The sequence below is a fragment of the Oncorhynchus kisutch genome, linkage group LG8, assembly GCF_002021735.2.
Source record: "Oncorhynchus kisutch isolate 150728-3 linkage group LG8, Okis_V2, whole genome shotgun sequence".
Lineage (NCBI taxonomy): Eukaryota > Metazoa > Chordata > Actinopteri > Salmoniformes > Salmonidae > Oncorhynchus > Oncorhynchus kisutch.
In genome coordinates this window covers 47,215,873-47,243,168 of record NC_034181.2, presented here as the reverse complement: position 1 = coordinate 47,243,168, position 27,296 = coordinate 47,215,873, and the positions used below count along the sequence as shown (strand labels likewise).

At 42.8% G+C, this 27,296-nt stretch overlaps 1 protein-coding gene across 2 annotated transcripts in view; it reads left to right on the top strand.

Annotated features, from left to right (window-relative positions):
• The window catches only part of LOC109895604 (serine-rich coiled-coil domain-containing protein 1), a 117,909-nt gene that overhangs the window by 4,677 nt on the left and 85,936 nt on the right, over positions 1-27,296 (top strand). For both annotated transcript variants that reach the window (XM_031830445.1, XM_031830446.1), the window contains exons 2-5: positions 350-1,616; positions 3,527-3,720; positions 9,412-9,502; positions 12,283-12,403. In XM_031830445.1, coding sequence (XP_031686305.1) covers positions 371-1,616; positions 3,527-3,720; positions 9,412-9,502; positions 12,283-12,403 — 1,652 coding nt within the window. In that variant the 5' untranslated portion in view covers positions 350-370. The remainder of the gene's footprint in view (positions 1-349; positions 1,617-3,526; positions 3,721-9,411; positions 9,503-12,282; positions 12,404-27,296) is intronic.

Genomic DNA, 27,296 nt, shown 5'->3' with positions numbered 1-27,296 from the left:
ATAGGCTAGATTTGTTGCATTGAAATGACTACTTGGCCTATTTCCTCTATTTTGTCACTCTAGACAATACCATGTCTATCTATCTTACAGAGAGTATAAATACTGTACACTATATTCACACAACCTTTTTTTTGTAGATTACATTACACTTGTAGCCTAATAGTTTCAGTAGTATGTCAAATGGCACTTTTGGAAATGCACACAAGGAAATTAACAGTGTATTTTAGACTGATGGTTGTGGTGTTGAGGTTGTGTGGTTCATCCCTTGATGGGACCTTTTTTAAACCAACCCGAAGCCCTGATTTCTTTCACTGTGCGTCTCTCTGACTGTGTCATGTCTGTTTTGCAGAGTGACTGCCGCTGAACCTTGATGGGCGAATCAGGGTCGCGCCGCTCCACGCTCGTCTCCAGGCTGCCCATCTTCAGGCGGAGCGTAAGTAAGAGGCAGGACTCGTTGCCCTCCTCCCCATCCTCTGCCGGCGTGGGCAATGGCGTTCACACCTCATCCCCCTCTAGCACCAACTCCAGCAACAGCAGCACGGGCAAGCGCCGCAGCCTGTTCCGCACGCCCTCCATCAGCTTCAGCAGCAAGAGGAACAGTGAGCCGCCACGCATCCAGACCCCTCCTCTGGACCCAGCCCAAGACACCAACAGCAGCCAGAACAACCCTCCGCTGGGCTTCCAAGATGGCGCTGTGCTTCCACGGGCCAAGACGCGCCACTCCTTTGGCTTTGGGGGCCACCGGCAGAAAAAGATCACCCGCTCACAGACTGAAGACTTTGAGAAGGTGACCTCCACGGTCAATAGGAACGTGTTCATCAACTGCATCAGCTCAGGTACCAACGAGGGCGATGACTCGGGGTATCTGGATGACTTCAGCGGCGACAGCAAGCGCTCGTACAGGCAGAAGAAACAGCTGCTGCCCAAGTCCTTCTCTGCCCACCACCGCTTCTCCAAGAACTCTGAGCAGTGCAAGCCCCCAGTGGTGAGTGTAGTGCCCCCGACGTCAGAGGGTACCCCGGGCTCGTGGCCAGGTGAGCTGCTGGGGGAGAGCTCCCTGCAGTCGCCCATGTTGTCTGAGGACCGCACCACGGCCCTCACCCCCTCTGAGTTTAATGTCCCCATCACAGAGGACTCTGTGTCCGAGGTGGATGCGCTGCTTGCCCCCAGCCTCGCCGCCACGCCAGACAACTTCAGCCACGTCGTCTCTACCTCCCAGGTGTTCTTCATGCCTGCCCAAGCTGCTACAGACAAGCCCCTTCTGCCAGACACCAGCACCGCAAACACCACAGAGTGTGAGACTGCAGTCCCTGTCACAGAACCAGCAACAGCAGCAACACCACCAATGCCACCGGAACAACAAACACAATCGCAGGAAGAGAAGGAAGAAGGGGAAGAGGAGAAGGAGGATGTTATGATGGTGGAGGAGGTCAGACCAGCGCAGACAGAGACTAGTGAGAGCGAGGCAGGCCCAGTGCGTAGTAAAGGCTACCATTCCAATCCAGAGCAGTCTGAGAGGAGGTCCAGGAACACAGTGTTCATCCAGGAACCAGGCAAGGGAGCGTGCTGCGGTAGACATGAACACAGGTCATGCCACCTGAGGAAACCCCACACAGGTAAGAACTGAACAACTAATTGAATAACATGCGGAGTACTGATTGATATCTATGTGATTGACTCATTGATAATAGAAAGGAGGCGCATTGCTCTTGTGAAAAGCTAATTGTAAATTACTGACAAGTATACTGAACAGAAATATAAACGCAACATGTAAGATGTTGGTTCCATATTTCAAGAGCTGAAATAAAAGATGCCAGAAATATTCCATATACACAAAAAGCACAAATTTGTTCACGTCCCTCTTAGTGTGCCTTTCTAATTTACAAAGACAATCCATCCACCTGCCAGGTGTTGCATATCAAGAAACTGATTAAACAGTATGATCATTACACAGGTGCACCTTGTGCTGGGGACAATAAAAGGCCACTCTAAAATGTGGACTTTTGTCACACAATGCCACAGATGTTTCAAGTTTTGAGGGAGCATGCAGTTGGCATGCTGACTGCAGGAATGTACACCAGAGCTGTTGCCAGATAATTGTCATTTTATAGAATTTGGCAGTATGTCAAACTGGCATCACAACCACAGACCACGTATAACCACGCTAGCCCAGGCCCTCAACATCCGGGTTCTTTACCTGCGGGATTGTCTGAGACCAGCCGCGGGATTGTCTGAGACCAACCACTCGGACAGCTGGGGAAACTGAGGAATATTAAAAACTAATTCTGATTGGCTGGCCCTGACTCCAAAGTGGGTGGGCCTATGCCCTCCAAGGCCCACCCATGGCTGCGCATCTGCCCAGTCATGTGAAATCCATAGATTAGAGCCTAATGAATTTATTTCAATTGACTGATTTCCTTATATGAACTGTAACTCGGCAAAACCGTAAAAATTATTGCGTTTTATATTTTTGTTCAGTTTATTTTGGCCAACCAAAGTGTTTGCACACAGTATTGCCTACCACCGTTTGAGACTGACTTTGTGTTTTCGATCACCGACAAATAGACATTTTCTGTTCAAAGTGGTTGAACTTTACACTGCTTTCACATTCAGAAGGCAGAGGTATGGTCTACAATGTAGGCTATATTTTATGTACTCTTTGGCTGGATGATGTTGAAAGTACCAAAGTCAGAACGACAAGACTAATTAGGGGGTTGAGCAGCACTATTTTAGGCCCACGTGCCTGTTCTCAGTACAGTGGGAACTATTTCCTCTTAAAGGTATATTTATTAACCAATGGACAGCGGTTTCCTAAGACATTGTAGGCTGTAGTCACACCTGGATAACACCTGTACAAATTCCTACCCTTTGGCTATGTCTTTCTGAAACGGCCCACTAGACTCCACCGTTCATCTACCAAACTTGAAACAGTGTGGCACTGCTTGTAACATCCTTATATCTGAATAGTTTTCTTAAGACAACTGTTTGTGAACTGCATTGGTTAGTCTACTGGTTTTGGGCAGTGTTAGGCTATCCATAATGATTAACACATCACTGTTATTGTTCATTTCTGATGTAAGCTTATTTCTTGTCTGTCTGTTGCTTAGGTTACTTTGTATTGGTGATAACACGTAAGTAGTTATACTTGCACCTAAAAAGTGTGCTCCGTGATGATGTAGATCTATAAGCCAAATTCAATCAATTAGTAAAAGTAGCCTTATTCCCTCACTATATTGGAAAAGTGCCTTTACATTAGTGCAAAGGTCACCTAAAATAATTTATTTCCATAAAATCACTGAAGCTGTTGTTGCAAAACACTGGATCGCTTCCAGCCCCAAGGCTTGCGATAGCCAATTGATTGTTTGCTTGTTTTGAAGTTTTTCCCCCCCAACGTGTAGTCTGCAGTTGTTTGTCTGTGTTGCATTCGACAGTCTGTCTACTTGTCTGTTCGCCACTTTTTTGCCTAGCTCCCTGCCTCCACGTCAGCAAAAATATTATCATGTGTCTTGTGCTCTGCCCTCCACAGTGTCCATGTGCAGCAGCAGCGCCAGCCCCTACCATGAGGTGATGCGCATGGAGCGCCGGCTACGTTCCTCCTCGGAGGGTGCCGGGGGGCCACGGGGGCTCCACCTTAACCTCAAAGATCCCCATTGCACTGCCGAGGGGAGCGTGCTGCTGAAACAGAGGACCAACTCGTCGTCCTCCAAGCTTGGTAGCCTCGTACGTGTTTAAACTACACTACACTTCAGTACAGCACAGTTACACTAGGATTACCATAGAGGACAGTCCAGCAGGGGAGCTGGCAATGGTGCTAGCGGCTCCTCACTGTTGCTGCAGACTAAATAGCTTAGTCCATGGCCGCATCCTTCTCTGGATTACACTCTTACATGGGGATAACAGCCCGCCCTAAATTAAACAGACTAATCATCTAACTAACTGTGCTGCAGATCAGTGCAACAGGACAGCAACTTGTCACTCAAGGGATTGCGCCTGACTCCTTCCTGTCTGGCCACTCCAATCCACATGCCTGCATAAACCGCCACCGAGCAGAACAAAATTCAGTTGCTGGTACAGTAACCAAAAAAGCTTGGGAACCACTGCTGTAGTGCACCACATTTTTCAGGCTTCCACTAAGATCTATTTCATTTTCGAGGTGGCTCGACAACCCTCATCTTCCAAAGCACATGTGAAATACGTGGGGCTAACATGTGGGGCTAAATCTGTGGTCGATAAAATCTAAGTGGCTACCGTCTTGTTTTTTTGCTCTGGTGGAGAATCACGAAGTGTGGCTGTAGGAGTGTATTACCAATTTAGTCTCTTTTTACCAGCTTCTTTTTTAACTTTGGGTGAAAAAAAGAAGGCAATCCAGTACGACGAGTAGAGCTTCAGTGAAACGCTAAAGTGTTTTCCATTGTCTGTTGAGTAGGTTTGTGGTTTCATGAGCAGTCAAGTGTGATGCAGAGGTGGACTAAAGTAGTTTTCTGGACAAGTACAAGGCAATACTGGGAAGATAATCCCTCCCTTCTCTGTCATAATTACAATACACTCAACAGCCAACAGGATATGCCTGCTCTGTCTTACACTTTGGGTACAAGATATACATACAATCATTCTAAACTGGCAAAAGTGCCTAAACTGTTTTTAAGTGAAATTGTATTATGTTCGGTACATGTATTCACTTCATAAGACGTGCTTAGAGAACCGTGTGGATGTTGAAGGAACTGGTATTTTTACCATCATACTGTACATCAAGAGATTGTTAACCAACCCATTTTTCGAAATATGTAGGAATTGTAGTCTCCCCTGGCCTGTAGTAGACTGGTAAGGAAACGTTTGAGCACTTATTTGATTTGAGTGACACACTTTGACACTAATCATTTGTGTGAAGGGTTACAAACTAAGTCCATTATTATCTATATGAATAACCCCTCCTTAACTCTCATGAGGGGTGTATTATTCACTAGGATCCAAATGGACCAAACGGGGAGGGGACCTATTTGAATTTGTCCTGTAGGAAACGCTTGTTTTATTACTGTGCCAAATGTTTTGCTATGGTGTGCGATAATTAGGACGGACCCTATTTAGTTGAGTGGTCGATTGTTTGGTCGATAGGCTGTTGGTTGACAATATCATTTTTTTTTTAGTTGAGCAGTGTAAAATATATTTAAAATCATGGCACACGAGACACCTGTCAGATTCATGCCTGTCTGAGTGGACATTGCAAATTGCACACCAGTATCACTGGTAGTATATTTGCCGTTAATTACCATCATTTCTAATGGTCAATATTTATTTGGTTATGGTAATTTCTGTTAATGCATTCAATATATTATTATTACTGTCTTGTCTTTGTAGGAGTGGACACGTTGTTTGCAGAGTGCACAACCTAGGCTACACTTATGATAAAAAAAGTTGTGGGTTATTTCATTCCATTATCCAGTTGTCAATTTATTCATTAAGGATGTGCACCTGATTACGCATAGAAGTAGGCCTAGGCAACCTGGCCTGTGTGCAAATGTAGGCCTATAAATGTGCCCATTTGGGGATCTGATACTATTTCTGATTGACTTAACTCACCATCACTGTGGAACTTCTCAAAGTAATGTTTTCTTCGCCTTAAACAGCGAGTCAACAAAGTCTGTTTTTACATCCAGTAATAATGACAATAGTTCCTCAACATAGCCTATTTGAAAAGTCTTTAGAGCTCTCTCCCTTTCCATAACCACTCAGCATGAAAGGGGAAGAAAATGTGATGCTCTGATCTGGTGGAAACATCATAAAATAGGCCTACCTGATTACTTCTTATCCCTTGTGTAAATAGCTTACAGCTGTGTCTGTCCTGAGCTCACTGGCGTGGGAAACTCTAAGGGCCCGGGAATATTTTATACAATGTCGCAAGTTTGCTAGCACGAGCATCTGGCCAGACCAAGTTAATAGTTGACACAATGCCTCTCGGGTCAACCAATACACCTCTGGAGTCTGGACCTCTGCAACGGCACATTTTTCTCTATTGGTCCTCTTGAATTAACTCCACAGGCACAAAATATATAATATCTACTGACCCAAAGTCTTTCTATGTGCAGAATAAGAGACACCTGCTTATTCTGAATGTTTTCCATATTACTGGCATTGATGAAATGGATCCTTGTTTTAACGAGCCACCGTTTTTAAATCTCTATTAGCATAAAGTTACTCACTCAAACATTATTGCATTGTAAAAAGGTCAGAGCTTGCACAGTGAAGGAGTTTTAATACACATCTATTACTGGGGGATGACATTAACACGCTAATTTAGCTCCAAATGATGTATATAATAGATGTCATTTTACAACAGTGGGTGAGGACTGACACCCTGTTCCAATAACTATTACTTGAGGAACACCTTAGTTGAGCATTAAGGGCTATATTACCTCTTCATAAGTGTAGGCTAATCATTTCCTTCAAAAGGTATTATACTTTATGCAGATAACTCTTACACTTGACTTGAGCTTGACATTTAGGGTCAGTTTCCCAGGCACAGATTAAACCTTTAATTGATCATCTCTATTGAGGATGCTTCTTAGACCAATAATATTCTTGAAGGGATACTGGCAATTAAGAACGGTGTGACAGTGGACAACATGAGCTTTGTTTGGACACAATGACACTGCCTGGTTCTGATTCACATTGATGTACCCAACTGTAAAGGGATACTGTAGAGATTCTGGCAACCGTTTTTTTCTACTTACCCTAAGTCGGATGTACTCGTGGATACCAATTGTATGTCTCTGTGCAGTATGGTGATGACACCACTGATAAGTAATTACAACATGAGTAAAATAGGTTTCCTTGCCCATGAACATATTTTGTTGGAAATGTGGTACACTACAGTGACATTTTAGCTAGTTAGTAGTACACATCCATCTTATTGGAATTGTGTGATTCACCAATGAAAGCTGCATCACATTTACCTCTTAATGTTATCCAAATGATATGAAATCTTTTTTATTAGTTTTATTTTTTACCCAACCTTTAATCTTGTCCATAACAATCCCTTAGATGTTTTGTATGTAATTCATATTTTCTAGCTTCTGCATTTCCTGTGCACCTTCTGATATTTTCTTCAAATTTTTACTAACAGACCAGATGTGGTAACCATTTTTCTGTGTATCACCACAAGATGGCAGTGTATCCCTTTGAAACATGACAAAAGGAGAAGGGGTCGTCATGTACATGATTCCTCAACCACTGCTTAGAAGTGGATATCTTTGAAAATGTCATCAAAGTTGACTGGGTCAATGGCTTCAAAATCTCAATGGATAAGATCATTGATTATGAGATTAAGAGATTGGATTTTAATAACCTTTGCTTTGGTGACCCATTATGGATCTAGTACAGCCATGTATGAACCCTTAAAATACATACAGTACCAGTCAAAGGTTTGGACACACCTACTTATTCATTTATTTTTTGATTTTACTGTTATCTACATTGAAGAATAATAATAGTGAAGACATCAAAACTATGAAATAACATGTAGTAACCAGAAACGTGCTAAACAAATCTAAATATATTTGAGATTCTTCAAAGCCACCAATTGCCTTGATGACAGCTTTGTACACTCTTGGCATTATCTCTACCAGCTTCATGAGGAATGTCCACAGTCTTGTTCCCATATATGCTGAGCACTTGTTGGCTGGTTTTCCTTCACTCTGCGGTCCAACTCATTCCAAACCATTTCAATTGGGTGAAGGTCAGGTCAGCTGACACAGCACTCCATCACTCTCCTTCTTGGTCAAATAGACCTTACACAGCCTGGAGGTGTGTTTTGGGTCATTGTCCTGTTGAAAAACTAATGATAGTCCCAGTAAGCGCAAACCAGATGGGATGGTGTATTGCTGCAGAATGCTGTGGTAGCCATGCTGGTTAAGTGTGCCTTGAATTCTAAATAAATCACAGACAGCAACGCACCATCTCACCTCCACCTCCATGCTTCACTGTGGGAACCACACATGCAGAGATAATCCGTTCACCTACTCTGTGTCTCACAAAGACACTGCGGTTGGAACCAAAAATCAGACCAAAGGACAGATTTCCACCGATCTAATGTCCATTGCTCATGTTTCTTGGCCGAATCAAATTTCTTCTTCTTATTGGAGTCCTTTAGTAGGTGTTTCTATGCAGCAATTTGACCATGAAGGCCTGATTCACGCAGTGTCCTCTGAACAGTTAATGTTGTGATGTGTCTGTTACTTGAACTCTGAAGTATTTATTTGGTCTGCAATCTGAGGTGCAGTTAACTCTAATGAATGTATCCTCTGCAGTATAGGTAACTCAGTCTTCCTTTCCTGTGGCGGTCCTCATGAAAGCCAATTTCATCATAGCACTTGATGTTTTCTGCGACTGTACTTGAAGAAACTTTCAAAGTTCTTGACATTTTCGAAATTGACTGACCTATATGTCTTTTCTTATTTTAGCTGTTCTTGCCATAATATGGACTTGGCCTTTTACCAAATAGGGCTGTCTTCTGTATACCACCCCTACCTTGTCACAACACAACTGATTGGCTCAAACACATTAAGAAGGAATTTAATTCCACAAATGTACTTTTAACAAGACACACTTGTTAATTGAAATGCATTTCAGGTCACTACCTCATGAAGCTGGTTGAGAGAATGCCAAGAGTGTGCAAAGCTGTCATCAATGCAAAGGGTGGCTACTTTGAAATATATTTTGATTTGTTAAACACTGTTTTGATTACAACATGACTCCATATGCGATTCATAGTTTTGATGTCTTCACTATTATTCTACAATGTATAAAATAGTAAAAATAAAGAAAAAACCCTTGAATGAGTTGGTGTGTCAACTTTTGACTGGTACTTAAAAATGCTGGACAGGCCTTTATTTTGGCTACCATGGCTTTGCCCCCATCCACAGGGCACAAGTGGTCACTGAAGGGTTTGATGAGCATGAAAACGATGTAAACCATATGCCACGGCCGTCTGTCACAAGATCTCAACACAATTTAACATTAATGGGAGATTCTAGAGCGGCGCCTGAGACAGTGTTTTACACCACCATCAACAAAACACCCAATTATGGAATTTCTCATGGAATAGTGTCTCATCCCTCCAATAGAGTTCCAGACACTTATAGAATCTATGCCAACGTGCATTTAAGCTGTTCTGGCTCGTTGTGGCCCATCACCCTATTAAGACACTGTGTTGGTGTTTCCTTTATTTTGGCAGTTACCTGTATATGTCTGTATAGTGCCAGACCCCCCCCCCCCTAACCGTGCAAGTAAACACACTGGGCTCTAGTTATAGTCAACTCATGACCCTACTCCGAAAGTAAAGTGCCATGCGTCAAGCTTGTTGTTAAACTGTGTCCAGTGCACCGAGTCATACAGATGTCTCCATTGTGTCCTCAGGATGTACTGAACAATCTGGGCTCGTCTGAGCTGGATGAGGATGACCTGATGTTGGACCTGGACCTCTCTGATGACCAACGCCAGCGTCACGGTATGGACACTCCCAATCCATTCAACAGCAAATCCACCGGCTTCATTTCTGAATGGCTCTCTATTCCTTACATAGTGCACTTATTTTTACCCATCGGGCTCTGGTCAGAAGTAGAGCACTATATAGGGTGCCGTTGGGGATGCAGCCACCCTCTCTGCTCCTCTACTTCAGCCACTTGTCCAAGGAAATTAGGAGATTCTAGAATGACCTCTACATGTATCCAGGGACACACCCAAGTTTAAGCAGGACTAACTTGTTTGCTCAGATATTTAGGAAGTTTAGTTCTACTACATCTAAACCAAATACACTTGCTAGGACCGTTTTAAGCCAGTTCAGATGGTTTGTTCCCCCAGCGTTGCTATCATTAGTTCCTTGATATTCTCATAACACTTAGCAACAGAAATGGTTAATTCTCAATGCTTTTGATATTTGTTTAAATCATATTTCCCAGCAGCAGAAGACTAATTAAAACAAGTTTTGAGTGCATCATAGGGAAGTGTTTTTGTAAGGATTTGTTTTTATTTTCTTGCATTCACTAACTTTGACATAACCTCACTGGTTCTTATGTATCCTAAAGATATATTATGCATTACGTAAAGAATTGCAAAACCGAAATGACTGAGAAACAATTAATTGCCCTTGTATGAATGCAAGATGAACGCAAAGATGTAGCCTATTATTAGGAGCAGGATGTGTTTGGTGACTTGAGTGGAGACAACAGGCCAGATATGCCCCTTAGTTGACTCTTATCTAACGGGAGGTCTGAGTCAGTTCAACAAAACTTTCATATCTCTAGGCATGCAACATCTACGCAGGCTTGGATAATTACCTTCAATCTTAATTCTCTTAACACCCCTCTCTTTTTGGAGGTTGCATCAGAACACGCAAAAGTACCAGTAAACATGTACTGAGGGCAAAGCCTCTAGACAGAGAGCTTTCCAGGATGTCATCGCTAATACACACAAAAAAACACAAATTTTGCATGGTAAGTTTTTTTCTTTATACAGTGCATTCGGAAAGTATTCGGACCCCTTGACTTTTTCTACATTTTGTTACGTTACAGCCTTTTATTTTAAAATTGATTAAATCGATCTACACACATAACCACAAAGCAAAAACGGGTTTTTAGAAATGATTGCAAATGTTTAAATAAAGAAAAACTGTTCTTGGCTACAAGCTTGGCACAACTGTATTTGGGGAGTTTCTCTTATTCTTCTCTTAGATCCTCTCAAGCTCTTTCAGGTTGGATGGGGAGCGTTGCTGCACAGCTATTTTCAGATATCTCCAGAGATGTTTGATCGAGTTCAAGTCCAGGCTCTGACTGGGCCACTCAAAGACATTCAGAGATTTCTCCCAAAGCCAGTCCTGTGTTATCTTGGCTGTGTGCTTAGGGTCATTGTCCTGTTGGAAGGTGAACCGTCACCCAAGTCTGAGGCCCTGAGCGCTCTGGAGCAGGTTTTGATTAAGGATCTTTCTGTACTTTGCTCTGTTCATCTTTCCCTCGATCCTGACTAGTCTCCAGTCCCTGCTGCTGAAAACATCCCCACAGCATGATGCTGCCACCACCATGCTTCACTGTAGGGATGGTGCCAGGTTTCCTCCAGATGTGACGCTTGGCATTCAGGCCAAAGAGCTCAAGCTTGGTTTTATCAGACCAAGAGAGTCCTTTAGGTGCCTTTTGGCAAACTCTAAGCAGGCTGTCATGTGCCTTTTACTGAGGAGTGGCTTCCATCTGGCTACTCAACCATAAAGGCCCGATTTGGTGTAATGCTGCAGAGATGGTTGTCCTTCTGGAAGGTTCTCCCATCTCCACAGAGGAACTCTGGAGCTTTGTCAGAGTGACCATCGGGTTCTTGGTCACCTCCCAGTGCTCTGACATGCACTGTCAACTGTGGGACCTTTATTAGAGAGGTGTATGCCTTTACAAATCATGTCCAATCAATTGACTCAATCAAGATGTAGAAAATGTAAATAAGGTATTTCTGTTTATTTTTAATAGATTTGCAAACATTTCAAAAAACCTGTTTTCGCTTTGTCATTATGGGGTATTGTGTGTAGATGGAGAATTGTTTTAGAATTGTACATAAAAAATTAAAAAAATACATTTTATAATAAGGCTGTAACCTAACAAAATATGGACAGTCTGAATACTTTAAGAATACACTGTATACTAGCCTAAATGGTTCAGACTGTGCTGTGAAATCCCTGAAAGAATTGATAAATCGCACACTTAAAGTGAAGTGACGATGTGACTTACTGAAGAAGAGAATTAAGTGGAAAGTCTCTCACACTAACTCAAATTAAGGCACACCAGACATACCCCCCACCCCCCCCCCACACACACACACACAAATGCATCGATGCTCCTGTTTTAGTGCTCTCAGGTGGCTGCTTGGCATTTTTATTAAGAACCAGGCAGTTTCACAGCAATTTATGGGCTGCTGAGCTGAGCCACATTCAGTTTTACCTTGAAACTGAGCTATCCACATCCCTTTTTTAAAGATCTGGTTATTTCTGATTGTCAAAACTGTTTTCTTAGTAGTTTCTGCATGAATGAAACGTTAAAACAGATGCCATTGTGTATTTTACTCTGCACTCTGAATGTAAAGGAAATATTTGATTTCTGTAGTATAGTGTTCGTTTTTAAATACTAACAACACTCTTTATAGCATATTGTCCAGGATGGACTACTCTAAGCATGTTGTCAACTCTGTAAACACAAGCCTATTGTGCCACACGACATTGACTCAATGGTTTTGTGTGTGTGTGTGTGTGTGTAGTATTCCGAGAGGACTCCAGCCAGTCCCTAGCCTCCTGCCTGAACCTGATGCATTCCCCACTGGAGCCCAATGTCGACAGGATCCCTGGCAGGGAGCCCAGAGACACCACCACCATCCACAGGTGAGAGAGCCCTGCATCTATACCTAGTACATCATACTACAGCTCTCACTACACCTATAACGCTCACTACAGCTCTACACCTACATTACACTTAGACCTACACTTACACTGATAACACTCACTACAGCTATCACTCGTCCTTCACACATTCCCAACAGTGAGCAGTCACTGTATTTCCATGCAGAAAGGAAGGAAGGCTCATTACAACTCCTTAACAGAATTAACAGAAAGTCCCATTGCTCTTTATAGGAAGCCGTTATCACACAAAGCCATTAGCGCCAAACACTTCCTTCCAGGGGTGGAACTGATTAGGTAGAACAATGAGAGCCACGAACAGGCATGGATAAAATTCTCATTGCAACTAAAGCATTGCTATCTTAATAGTTTTTTATTAGAGAAGCCTTTTGATGTGGCCTAGCAGGAAACGCTGATGGAGATTATTGCGATTAATGTGTAACACGTTTTATGTGTAACCCATGGAGATGAATGTAACGTTCTGACTATAACTATTGTTCCCTGAAGGAGGGAAACAAGGTACAACATACTGTGGGGAGTTGCACTTTCACGTCTTCGGTTGTAATCATGCCTGACAAGGCCAATGAAATCTGTGCCTCACTGGAAGCCCTATCTTCCACAGGTGATAAGTGTGAGGCTTGGTTTCATTCCTTCAATTTAATACCGCTCTTCATAGAGCCCAGGAACTTGGGCCAAATTGGTGTTGTACAGTGTTTGCTCCACTAAAAGTTTTGTGATTATGCTGCGGGACTTAGAGGTAATTTGTGGTTTAGTACGGTACCCTGTGTCACAACTTCATTGCTCCAGACCAGCGCAAGGGGGAGTTAGAGCACTGATTATGCTTTTGGGTCCTACTGTGTTTCTGACAAATAAAATGACTAGTGTCATGCACAAAGTAGATTTCCTAACTGACTTGTCAAAACTATAATTTGTGGATGTGTAGGTAAATGGATGGATGTGTAGGTAAACCGACTTCAACTGTATGTGCCCTCGTGGAGGGCGCCCTTGCAGACTGAACGGTAGCGATGACATTCGGAGGTAAACCTCTAGCCATTAGATTGGCCCTCTCATGGACAGGCCCATAGGAACCAAATCTCTGTCCTCACATGCCAAACCTGCCTGTGAGCCCTGGGACAAAAGGTTCGCTTTAAAGGTGAATGGTTTCCGTCAACCAAGGCTGCCTGGTCCAATGGGAAACCACAAGAATCAATGATAAACCCTCCCAGCCACAATAATGAATTATCAGCTTCTATGAGATAGAAGATCTGCCCCCGAGTTGAGGCAACCGGGAACATGCATCACCAAAAGTGACAGCAAATGCGCACTGCTCCGCAGCAAGGAGGGGTAGGGACTGTATTCCCCCCCCCCCCCCCGCCTGTTGAGTATGCAACTGTCGTCATGTTGTTGAATCTGACCAGCACATGCCGGCCCAAAAAACATGGGAGGAGGTGCCTGAGCGCCATGTACATCAGAAGTTCCAGGTAATTGATATGCCGGGCACTCTGTGACACTGAAGTGAGTAACCCTTGCACAATTCTCCCCACCCTTGGTGTGACGTGTCGGTCGTGATCATATTGCGGAACAACGCCTGGCCCCTGAGAACCGCTTGTGACAGTAGCCAGGGATCCCTCCACTGGGCCAGTGCTGAAGGCATGTTGTGGGCAACTGAATCAACCGGTCTAGGTGGCGAGGTGCATCCAAGCGCATGGTTAACGTTCAGCACTGGAACAGCCACATCAATAGTAATCCCAGGGGAATGACCACTTTCATAGAAGCCATCATCCCCAGTAGGCGCATGGACTGGCAAAAACATACTGTGCACCTCAACCCGAATTTGGGCTATGCAGAGCTGGAACCTGGACACACTCTCCGTGGATAGAAAAAAGCAAAGGGGTCGGGACTTTATGCCCCGTTCTAGACTTGTCCTCAGCAAGCATCTCAGAGTTCACACTTTTAAAATGCTCTCAAACCAGCGGCTGTCACAGTCTGTGCACTTCAGCAATTGGATTACCACCATCAACCTAAAGGATGCGTACTTTCATGTGCCCTTGTGCCCCAATCACAGACATTTTCTGTAGTTTCATTACAGGCAAGCCTACGAGTTTTTAGTCCTCCCATTCAGCTTGTCTCTCTCACCTCGCATCTTTTCAAAGGTGATGGAGCAGAGTCAAGGCTGATAGCAGCAGAGTCAAGGGAACAAGCAGTGTTTCACACATCCACACAGTGTTACACACACACTTGTTCCTGTACCCAAGAAAGGAAAGGTAACTGAACTAAATTACTATTGCCCCGTAGCACTCACATCAGTCATCATGAAGTGCTTTGAGAGACAAGGTAGAGGTGATATGATCCTTATCTGACACCCTAGACAGATAAGGATCGCCCCAATAGATACCGCCCCAATAGGTCTGATCCAGGCTGATGTCCCATTTTCAGTGTCTAGGTTTTATTTAAACCAGAAAAAGAGAAGAACTAAGCACCTCATAGGGACTAGTGAGCTGCAGGCAGGAATTAGCAATGAATCCTAATAATGAGCCACCTATGCAGGAGTAGTGCCCTCTTGTGGACAGAGAGCGACTCACCCAACCTATTACTCTCATTCTTAGAACACCATTGAACGCGCTTCCAAACAAAGTTGTGCACCCATGAGACCCTGGATGAAGCCCAGCCCCTTATGGACTCAAGGGGCTCCAGCAATGGTTGACATAGCACACCGTTTGGCTGTAACCAACGTGGTGGCACTGTTTTTGTGGAGGGACTCACCGGTCGCTTATACCCCTTCTAAGGCCCCTTGCTCCAAGCCAAGTGCTCGGAGGCTGTTTCCTCATCAGAAGTACCCACAAGCCCCACTCCCTCCAACTCCAGAAATTGGAAATAGGAATGTGATTGGCATAATGCTGGGTGAAATCTGGTAAGCTTCATTCACCTGAAGTTATGCATGCTAGCTGACGTTAGCCATGATGAAGCTTCTAGTCTAGCCTCTTTGACCACAGCACGGGGCGTTTTTTGAATAAACAAGAACATTAAAGCTAGCTACATATACTAAACAAGACCGCTACCCAAGCAAGTCCAACATTAGGAAGTCAGAATATCTTGTAGTACCTAGCACACTATGCAGTGTTTGTTTAGTTAGCCTGGTTTCGATAGTCTACATAGGACCGGATCACCGAAGTGGGACCCGGACCCTTTTGGGAAGAGAGGCAGGCGGTGCCTAACCAAGGCAGACAGGAGGCGGGGGGATACCCACAGAACCTGGTCACCCTCTCTCTTTGAGTAGCCTCCCGTAACCGGCGACAGAGGGCACAGGAGCCGGTGAGACAATGGACCCGACCAACGACCCAATCCATCTCCGCATCCCACATCGGAAACACCAAGCCACCTAGAGCAGGGATCATCAACTTGATTCAGCCGCGGGCTGATTTATTCTTGAGGGAATGGTCGGGGGGTGGAACATAATTACAAATAATTAGTTGACTGCAAATAGAACGCAAGAAGCCCAAACGGATATAATATATCGTTTCAAACCTTGCATACATTTGTATACGATCACGTATTATGCGTGGGAATACTTGGGAACAGATTCCCGAAATTAAAATCACATGGAGCTGATATCATTGTGTTTTTACAGTCTTACAATAATAATTCAGAAAATGTAAAATGTGACAGAAGTGTGACTCCATGACTTCTAGCTAAGCTAGAAGGGGCAATCGTTCTCCTAAAAGAGAAAACAGAATCACTTAAATTTTCCCGTAAATTCAATGTGTGGGTTATAGGACATGAAATGGTCATGGAAGCGGGCAATCCCACTTCTTTCATGAGCAATCTTTTCTATGAACTGTTCGGCCAGGAGAAGCTGGGTCCCATGCTGCTAATTAACATTGAGCACCGCACGGGTCCTCTCCAGAATGTCTCTTGTTGTATGATTTATACAATTCCACAGTTGAAGTCAAACAGTGAATTGTTCGCCATGCAGTGGAATCGGGGGCTCTGATCTATGCATAGAATAGGATCAGCATCCTGAGTGCCTACACTAAAACAGAGGGGGTGACCTACAACAAGGTAAGATCCCAGCTACACAAGCCATCTGAGATGGGGCTTCATCCACCCGGCAAAACTCATCTTGACCTTCCAGAACACAACACACACATTCTCCACTGCCAAGGAAGCTCAAGACTTTAAGAATCACATCAAACCCAACACACAAGGGGATGAGTCAGATGGAACCCGATCATGACTGGCTCAACAGGAGAATATTAAGACAGTGACACTGCCAATTTATGAACAATGGACAATCTATTGATGTGCCACACGGACTGGGGCTGCTTTCCTCTGGGGCTTTTGGGGCATTTAATCCTTACATGGGCAAAATATGGCTATATACACTATGTGGCCAGCTTATTGGGTACACCGAGTATTGGGTCGTACCCCCCTTTGTCTCCAGAACAGCCTGAATTCTTAGGGGTATGGATTCTTCAAGGTGTAGCATTAAATCGTTGCTCAATTGCTACCTGGTCCGGAAAAACATTTGCCACATCATTACACCACTGCCACCAGCCTGTACCGTTGACCCAAGGCAGGATGGGCCCGTGGATTCATGCTGCTTACGCCAAATCCTGACTCTGCCATCAGCATGACGCAACAGAAACCGGGATTCGTCGGATCAATTCGTCAGACTCATCAATTGTCCGGTGTTGGTGGTCGCGCGCACACTGTAGCTGATTCTTGTTTTTAGCTGATAGGTGAGGAACCCAGTGTGGCTGCAATAGCCCATCCATGACAAGGACCTATGAATTATGCGTTCCAAGTGGCCGTTCTGCACACTACTGTTGTACTGTGCCGTTATTTGCCTGTTAGCTTGCACGATTCTTGCCATTTTTTTCTCGACCTTCTCTTGTCAATAAACTGTTTCCGCCCACAGGATTGCTGCTGACTGTTGTGCGTGAAAAGGACATCAGTTTCTGAGATACTGGAACAGGCATGCCTCGCACTGACGATCATACCACGCTCAAAGTCGCTTAGGTCCAAATGTTCAATCGAACAGTGACTGAATGGCTGTCTGCCTGCTTTATATAGCAAGCCACAGCCATGTGACTCACTGTCTTTAGGAGCGAGCCATTTTTGTGAACGGGATGGTGTACCTAATAAACTGACCACCGAGTGTAAGTTGGATTTTTTTTTTGCTACTGCTAATGAGTCCCTCAATTCTTTAAATCAATGTATTATTGGTGTCCCCATTCATTTCGGGCAGGCTATTGAATTTATCTCCCAGGGAGCACTTGGCCTACAGGCCATGATGAATTATTGTTTAGACTGCATTTCTTGCACTCATATCCTCTTTTTACATAGTATGTAGCACTTAAATGCTTAATAAAAATGGAGGGCAAATATATGTTTGTCATATAAACCATGTTGCTAATAATAGATGACAATGGATTAAGAACTTTTGCTCCTACAGCCACTGTATCCTATTTGACGGTTTTGGCTTGCATATCTGTTATTTACTTTTCTTCATTACCCACCGTTATGTAACAGATATGCAAGCCTAGTTATGAAGTTTGCTAACAATACTGTAAAGGTCTGAAAATTGTTACCTATTTTGTTTTACTTTGTAATTTTTTTTTATACCTAAAGACAAAAAAAGATGCTACCAAAAAGAGACTCCATGTGTAAGGCTGCAACTCTCTGTTATGCTACAGCCCTATAACGATAGTGGGGTAGTGGAGGGGGCGGGGGAATGGTTTACAGGGAGGTTTTCTGGGTGGGGAAGAACCAATGGGTGAGTTTCCCTGTGGGTCCTGCTTTTTGTTACACATCCATTGGCTTATAACACTAATGATCACAATTATATCATCAATATGAGCTTCCAATGCTAGCTATTCTCTTTTGGAATTTGGAAGGCCTAAATTGTCCTATCAACTGTTCCAGCTGTCTTGATATCCTAGCAAGAAACCACATTGATATAACAAGAAACACACCTGCTTCATAAAGACGGACATAGAGTGCAGAACCATTTCTACAATCTGGCTGCTTTTTCATCAGCCTCAAACAAACGGTGTAATCATAATGAAACTAAAAATCACCATCTTGGACCAAGAAGGCAGAATCACTTTTCTAAAATGTATCCATAATGGAAAGAGAATTGTTTTTATTAATGTGCACAGTCCAAATTCATATGATCCAAAGTTTTTTGATTCTCTGAACAGCATATTGTTGGAATTAACTGAATTCCATGTTGTTTTTGGGACAGACATGAATGCCATTTTGGACATGGGGTACAAATATAATAATTTATTTACCTTTATTTAACTAGGCAAGATCAGTTAAGAACAAATTCTTATTTTCAATGACGGCCTAGGAACAATGGGTTAACTGCCTGTTCAGGGACCAACTACAATCCATATGCAACCAAACACATAATCCAGAAGCAAACAAGTACACTTTCTACTTAAACAGGCAAAAAACATTTTCTAAAATAATATAAAATCTGTCTACACTCCTATTTTCTAAAATCAGGAAAATAGAAACTAGACATACAGTGGGGCAAAAAAGTATTTAGTCAGCCACCAATTGTGCAAGTTCTCCCACTTAAAAAGATGAGAGAGGCCTGTATTTTTTTTAATCATAGGTACACTTCAACTATGACAGACAGAATGATTTTTTTTAAATCCAGAAATTCACATTGTAGGATTTTTTATGAATTTATTTGCAAATTATGGAGGAAAATAAGTATTTGGTAAATAAACAAAAGTTCAAGTTTAGAACTTGCACAAACTAAATACTTTTTTGCCCCACTGAATGAGCTTGTCCAATTATCACGCCTACTACTGCCAATTACAAATGTCAGAATCTCCTAAAAGAACCACATGATGGCGTTTCAACGTTTCATTACTACAAAGTCCTACATTCTGTCATCAATTTTAAATTGAACTCAATTAATTCATAATGATCAATATCATTTCAATCAATGACTCCTGTATTCTCTTGGATGGCACCAAATGTTTTATAAAAAATAATGCAACTGCATTTGCGTCTGGGTTGAATAAATCACAATTATGGAAGATATCAGAATTGGAAATATTAACAACAACAAAAATTCAGACCAAGTAATTATTACTCTTTCCAAAGTCAAGACTGAATTTAATTTATTGATAAGACAGAGAGCCGAATTTGCCATCCAATGAGTTGGACTCAACTATGGTAATCGTCCCAGTTGTTTACTGCCCAACAAGCTAAGCAGTAATGACCAATTAGCTGATATAGCAACTATTGAATCTGAAACAGGGGAATTCCTATCAGAACCCAAATTAATCAAATATTCTCCTGCTTTTTATAATTCTCTGATTGTAAATCCGCAGAGCATGTGAGTGGAGTTGAGAGGTCGACAATCCCGCTCATCGCTCACCACTCTAGCGCTTGTGCACTGCTCCGACGCTTCGTGTCCTTAACAACCATTCCACTAAAAACAGCTTATTGCTCACAAGAAGAAGAAAATAATGCTGATCCAAATTTGCTCAATTTGTTAAAATCACAATTTAACCAACACCCATGTATTTTTGTGACTATCTGGACCTACCATTTGGTTTCAATGTATTGATTTTGATTTGAAATTAAAATTATTTTTAATAAACAACATGAAAAGGTGACAGTAAGAAGTGCTCATCATTTCAAATAGGCAACTTAATCTAATAGGCTACCTATTAAACAGTATACAAATAGGTCAGGAGCCAGACATGTAGCCGAATAAGGAAGTAATTATTTAGGCTATTTTTATTTATTTATTTCAAGGCTATAGCCTACAAATAAATACATTGTGAATAATTTGCAAGTGCGACACAGTAGGCTGGCATGAACATTAAGCGCTCAGCATTTAAACAACATTTTGTTGTATTTTGTTGTATTCAATTATAATAGTCTATAAATTGCATATACAGTGCCTTCGGAAAGTATTCAGACCCCTTGACTTTTTCCACATTTTGTTAGATTACAGCCTTACATCAATCTTCATATAATACCCCATAATGATAAAGCAAAATCAGGATTTTAGAAATGTTTGCTATTTAAATATAAAAAATGGAAATATAAAATGTACCTAAGTATTCAGACCCCTTACTCAGTACTTTGTTGAAGCACCCTTTGGCAGCAATTACAGCCTCAAGTCTTCTTGGGTATGACGCTACAAGCTTGGCCCACCTGTATTTGGGGAGTTTCTCCCATTCTTCTCTGTAGAGCCTCTCAAGCTATGTCAGGTTGGATGGGGAGCGGGCTGCACAGCTATTTTCAGGTCTCTCCAGAGATGTTCAATTGGGTTCAAGTCTGGGCTCTGGCTGGCCCACTCAAGGACATTCAGTGACTTGTCCCGAAGCCACTCCCGCGTTGTGTTGGCTATGTGCTTAGGGTCGTTGTCTTGTTGGAAGGTGAACCTTCGCCCCAGTCTGAGGTCCTGAGTGCTCTGGAGCAGGTTTTCATCAAGGATCTCTCTGTACTTTGCTCCATTCATTTTTGCCTCGATCCTGACTAGTCGCCCAGTCCCTGCTGCTAAAAAACATCCCCACCGAATGATTCTGCCACCACAATGCTTCACCGTAGGGATGGTGCCAGGTTTCCTCCAGAAGTGACACTTTGAGTTCAGGCCAAAGAGTTCATCAGACCAGAGAATCTTGAAATAATAGCCTTGAAATACTAGGCTAATAATAATTTAGCATAAATAATTCATTTTCATTCCTTCTCAGGCTACATGTCTGGCTCCTGAGTTATTTAGAGTGTTCTTGCTCACCTCCCTCACCAAGGCCCTTCTCCCCCGATTGCATCAGTCCAACAGAAAAAGAGAACCTGCCCCGCCGTCCCCTAGTCTCGCACACAAACCAATTCGAGCGAGGGCGGCCTGAGCATGCGCCGAGACATACAAGACAACAAACGTATCGTTTAATTCATTTGGGCATGTCTCAAACCCAAACCCGGCTTGTTAGCTTTCGTTGTTTTGTTCGCTTTAGACATTTTACTTAGTAGCATGAATCGTTCCTGTTCACACAGAGGTGAAGAGCAGAATAATTGTGGAAGGCGGGGCTAGTACCGAAGTTGACTGACTGAAAGGGAACCAGCATAACAGGGACATATTGATAGAATACATTTTGTGCACTTTTCCCTCTGTAGTAGATATCTGCTAAAACAACACCTGCCATTATTGTGTATATGTGCACCGTGGCAGATTAAGCAATATTATTGATTTGGCCGCACACTTTGAGGATAGGCTTATTTGAGCTTATGGAGTCTGCAATAAAGATTTGCAGTGTAGTTTGTTATTGCCCTCATTTTCTGCCAACAAGTGTTGGATGCAGATTATTACTTTGTCTCGCTGTACTTTCATGTGGTCGACTTTTATTCGCAACTGCTGTGTTACCACATAGTTTCTGTGTTGGAGGTGTTGCCTCTTCCACGAAACGGGGATGTACAATCTGAAGTCCAATGAAAAATGATCATTTTTGTTTCCAAAACGTTTTAAAACGTGTGCCCTAATGAACGCAACCCCGGAGACGACCTGGAAAGAGAGACCTTTTTTTCTTCCAATCAGAGGTTGGAATGATTTGGCACTGTGTACTGTCAGTGACAGGGGCCCGCCTGACCTCAGAGCAAGGTCGCACAGCTCCAGAACTGAAGTGCCTCAGAAGCAGCAAAGTTCCCCTCATTTCATTTTTCCCCTCCTTTAGAATTTATGCTTACGAAAAAAGATTGCAGTCACAGTGAAGTATAACTCCAGTACAGTGCGTCTAAAATACTTTTTTCTGCAATTATTGCGTCCAAATTATTGCAATTATTCTGCAATTACTGCGTCCAAAATACCACAGTCGACTACCATATTTGAAATCAAATTGCCAACCTTTCAATTTGCTTGTTGCCATGTGAACTCTCAGGCTTTTTGTTACGCCTTTTTACTATTCAGAAGACATATTGACCAAGTGAAGGGCTCGCAAACATTTGATGGTGTCCAGATCAATCCATAAGGCAAAACCAGTGGCTGTTTGACAGCAGCATAAGTATTCAGCCATATGTTAATTAAGTCCATTTGAAGGCTTATTTTAGTTGCTTGACAAAAAACTCTTGTTTAATTGCTTTATTTCTCTGATTTGTTCTTTACTCACGCTTTCTCTATCACTTGAGACGATTGCACTGAGTTATGACGGCATATGTGGCGATGATGTCCTGAACTGGTCGATCTTGCCAGATGTAGCGTTTTAAAGATGATGCCGGTGGTGGAATCGCAGGCGTACCCTGATGGCAAGCTCCTAATGTTGATGCCCTGTGACAGGGGAGAGTGGTGCCACACATGGGAGCATGCACATGTTTACATTGCAATCTCGTGTGTAAGCAGCTAATTACTGTAGGAGGAGAAAGTCGTGGCCTGAAACCTGGCCTAGATATGAGATTCATCATCCTCTGTCCTTTCACCACCAACTAACTGGTGATACATAGACATGGTACATTTGTTGTGATGACCTTGATCCTTTCTAAACAGCCTTTATGTCTTCCATCAGTCTTCCACCACCTTGGTGTCTCATTGTTTTTATGCACACATTGCATTGTGACGGAGGCATGGAGAGGCGATAGTTGCAAGTTTTTTGGGGGTGACTCTGTACAGTGCATGTCAAGACTAGTAGGCAAATCCCCTCACTAATTTTACAAGGCTTTTGGGTTTATAAATGGTTAACAGGCCCCAACATCTTAGAATAAACAAATCAACATAAATGGCTTGGAGCACAAACACATCAGGCCCTAATTCGGAGAGTTTTAAATCCTTGCAGTTCATCCCGTGCCAAGAGCTCATGTGTCCCAGCCATCACATGTTGCCCATCATACACACAAGCTCGCACATACACACAGTCCAAGTCCAATTAGGCCTATCAGGAAAATGTTCAGGTTTGTTCTGTGGGAGAATACTTTACAGCTGATTGGAGGACTTTACATGTAGCCCTAGTCAAAGATTTAGAAGAATACAAACATAACTACAATTAGGAAATACAACAACTACCACAAGTCTGTGAATTTTTCACAATCCTGGCTAGATAGAGGTACTGTATTTTAGGGTAATACTGGACAAAATCGATAACTGGTCATGACTACTTCCTCTTAAACCGTCTAACTGGGGCAAAGACATTCATTTTTGGGGAAATGGCTAATTCCCGGAAAGCACAACAACATTATAGATGTGGTTTACCACCAATCCTGTGGAGCATTGAATTATGTGGCCTGCTGTGTCTCTGGCTGGGAGAATAGGCAATACAATCACTGTAGTGTTGGTACAGAATGCTTATATTGAGAGATGAAAGCTACCTCTGAAAAGCAGCCCAGGACACTGCCTTTGGTCGACAGTCTCAATGTTAATTGACTCTGTGTTGTGAGGACAATGCAGCCTGGTGAGTGACAAGGATTTATTCATATTTATTGCAGTCCCAGCTAATGCTTTTTAGGCAGCCATAATTCATTTGACTACATGTAATTATTTGTCAGTTGGCCTTCTCTGGAAATGGAAAGCATTTACAAAGAGAGAAACGTGTTGCTCTGAGCACAATAAATCATTTTCTGCGGGAGTTCAGTACAAAATATTTAAACTCATAAAGTTAATTGGATTTTTCAGAATAGTGAAATGGATCACGTTGAATGTTTCTGCAAAGAAAGCTTTGTATTGTAGCGTTGGTAAGTTGACAGCCAGTCACATCCTGTAGTAGTCCTAGTGTCTGCAGGTGCCTGGCTTGGTCTGCTCTATGCCTGCTCTGTTCATCCACTACAGGCCTACAGTACTGAGTAGAGTAAGCACCCAGAGACAGACCAGAGGACACTGGCTATCAGCCCTAATCCTCAGCCTTGACGAAGTGACAAGATTGATCGTCCTAAGGAGAGAAATCACCCCTCCTGTAGGTTATTCATCATCTTGCTGAGTAGACTGTCTGCAGCCGCATACAATACTTTTGTATATATAGTGTATGTGGACACCCCTTCAAATTAGTCGATTTGGCTATTTCAGCCACATCCGTTGCTGACAGGTGTATTAAATTGAGCACACAGCCATGCAATCTCCATAAACAAACATTGGTAGTAGAATGGCCTTACTGAAGAGCTCAGTGACTTTCAACGTGGCACTGTCAGAAGATGCCACCTTTCCAACAAGTACATTTTTAACATTTCTGCCCAGCTAGAGCTGCCCCGGTCAACTGTAAGTGCTGTTATTATGAAGTGGAAACGTTTAGGAGCAACAACGGCTCAACCGCAAGGTGGTAGGCCACACAAGCACACAGAACGGGACCGCCGAATTCTGGAGTAAAAATCGTTGCAACACTCACTACCAAGTTCCAAACTGCCTCTGGAAGCAATGCCAGCACAATAACTGTTCGTTGGGAGCTTCGTGAAATGGGTTTCCATGGCCGGGCAGCCACACAAGCCTGACCGCAATGCCCAGCGTCAGCTGGAGTGTTGTAAAGCTCAGCGCCATTTGACTCTGGAGCAGTGTAAATGCGTTCTCAGACAGACAAATCTGGGTTTGGTAGATGCCAGGAGAACGCTACCTGCTCAAATGCATAGTGCCAACTGTAAAGTTTGGTGGAGAAGGAATAATGGTCTGGGGCTGTTTTTCATGGTTCAGGCTAGGCCCCTTAGTTCCATTGAAGGGAAATATTAACGCTACAGCATACAATGACATTCTAGATGATTCTGTACTTCCAACTTTGTGGCAACAGTTTGGGGAATGCCCTTTCCTGTTTCAGCATGACAATTCCCCCGTGCACAAAGCGAGGTTCATACAGAAATGGTTTATCGAGATCGGTGTGGAAGAACTTGACTGGCCTGCACAGAGCCTGACCTCAACTCCATTTACACCTTTGGGATGAATTGGAACGCAGAATGTGAGCCAGGCCTAATCACCCAACATCAGTGCTGAGATGTGAGTCCTCCATGGCTCCAACCCACATAGAACCAGCCACTGCACACTCACCTCAGTAGAGCAAACCAATTCATCTGTGGTATGATGTAGAGTAAGCATTGATGACTGAAATATTTCAGACCACATTCACCCACCTCTGCATCCCCTTGAGCAAATTATGCTCAATGTTAATCTGTTAAAAGAAAACTTTCATCTTGACTTCTCCGCCTTTCTGAAATCTATAGTTTCTGTGTTTGTTTTGGGAGGGAGAGGCTCCATCTGGTCAGATTGGTCGACAGGCAGGAAATCAGAGGACGCCTGTGTGATGGATCATGTCTTTAGTCAGGTGCTCTGTGTAGACCCACTCGCTCTCATCACTACCTTTAGAACACATGTCAATGCAAGTGCTTCAGGGGAACATTTGAACGCTTGACTATGTATTAATTGTTGCTACTTGCAAACAAGAGTATTATGACGATGTTTTTGCTACTAGTTTTCCCAACAAAACACTTGTCTTGGATGGTCTTTTGTGCCAATAAAGCATTGGTGAAGCGAAGGCATCTCAATGTCAGTGCTAAAAGTCCCCCGTTCTAGGTGTTATGGATACTGTTTATAATGAGCTGGAGCCTCCTGATTTGTTTGTTGTTGCTTGCAGCCCGCTAGCTCTCTTTGTTTTCCTTAACATTTTTAGAAGACGCTTTGATATTTTTGTACTCAACTTTTGAAAATGTCATGAAGCAGTCTTGCAGTCGCACTAGTGTAAAATGTCAACAGTATGAAAAATAAATGTCAGTGTAAAGCTGATGTTATTTATTATTAAACTTCAGATTAATTGATCCAGGCATATTTTATTAGATGTCGATGGCAAACAGAATTTATGCCATACTCTAAGGACTCAAGCCTTCCTTTCAATGACAGTATGTTCTGTATCGCTCAGATATCCAACTCACTCATGGTCTTCTTCCATACAATGGCCTGCGTAGGAAGAAAATCAACTGGAGCGAATTTGGGGCCGCAGTCAATTTTGTTTGCAATTAAAACATCCCAATCCCCACATCTCCATTTTTTGCGGAGGAGGGTAAGGAAGTGAAATGAAGGCTTCATCTGTTGATAAAGTTATCTGGACACCATTCATCTCTCATTGCTCAAACTCTGGTCAGGTGGAACTCTAATGCGATGTCTCGAACACAGTGGAGCATGTTTTTACGAGGAACACTCAGATTCCTTTTTACACCTAATATCTGCGATGGTAATCGCTCATATGAAATAATTCATCACGGCTCCTGTCCTCCTGGGAATGAAGTGTTATCTCAAACAAGGAAGTGGATCCAATTGATATTTGCGGACATGGTTCATTTTCTCGGCTGCCTATTTGGAGCAACTCTGAAGTGACACCTGGACCTCTTTGGCTGCATGATGAGGGGGGTTTTATCATCAGACGGAGCAACTCTTTTAAGCGGAGTTCACACAGGCCATCAGAGAAAATCTAGACTCAACTCAACTGTTTTTGATTTTCTGTGCGAACACAACTGGCAAAATCTCAACCAGTCCATTTGAGATGAGTCTAGATTCTGTTTGAACTAGACACGTTTAGAGAATGACACGTTTAGAGAATGTGTCATTAAAGAAAGTGCCTTCTGTCTTTAAAATGTTATCTTCAGCCCACAAAACATTTAAGATGCTGTAGGCCTATTTGTAAAGGATGTTGTAAAGGAACTCTTTAGGTGAGTCCTAATCAACGAACAAAGAGTGTAGGACATACTACTTTATTTTCAGTGATTTGAATTGTGTATTTAAGCAAAAAGGAGTTGTGGTAAATGGCCAGTATACCACGGCTCAGGGCTGTTCTTATGCACGACGCAACACGGACTGCCTGGATACAGCCATTATTCCTATTATAAACTGGTTATTAATATAATTAGAAGACTATAAAGTGTATGTATATATATATATATATATATATATATATAT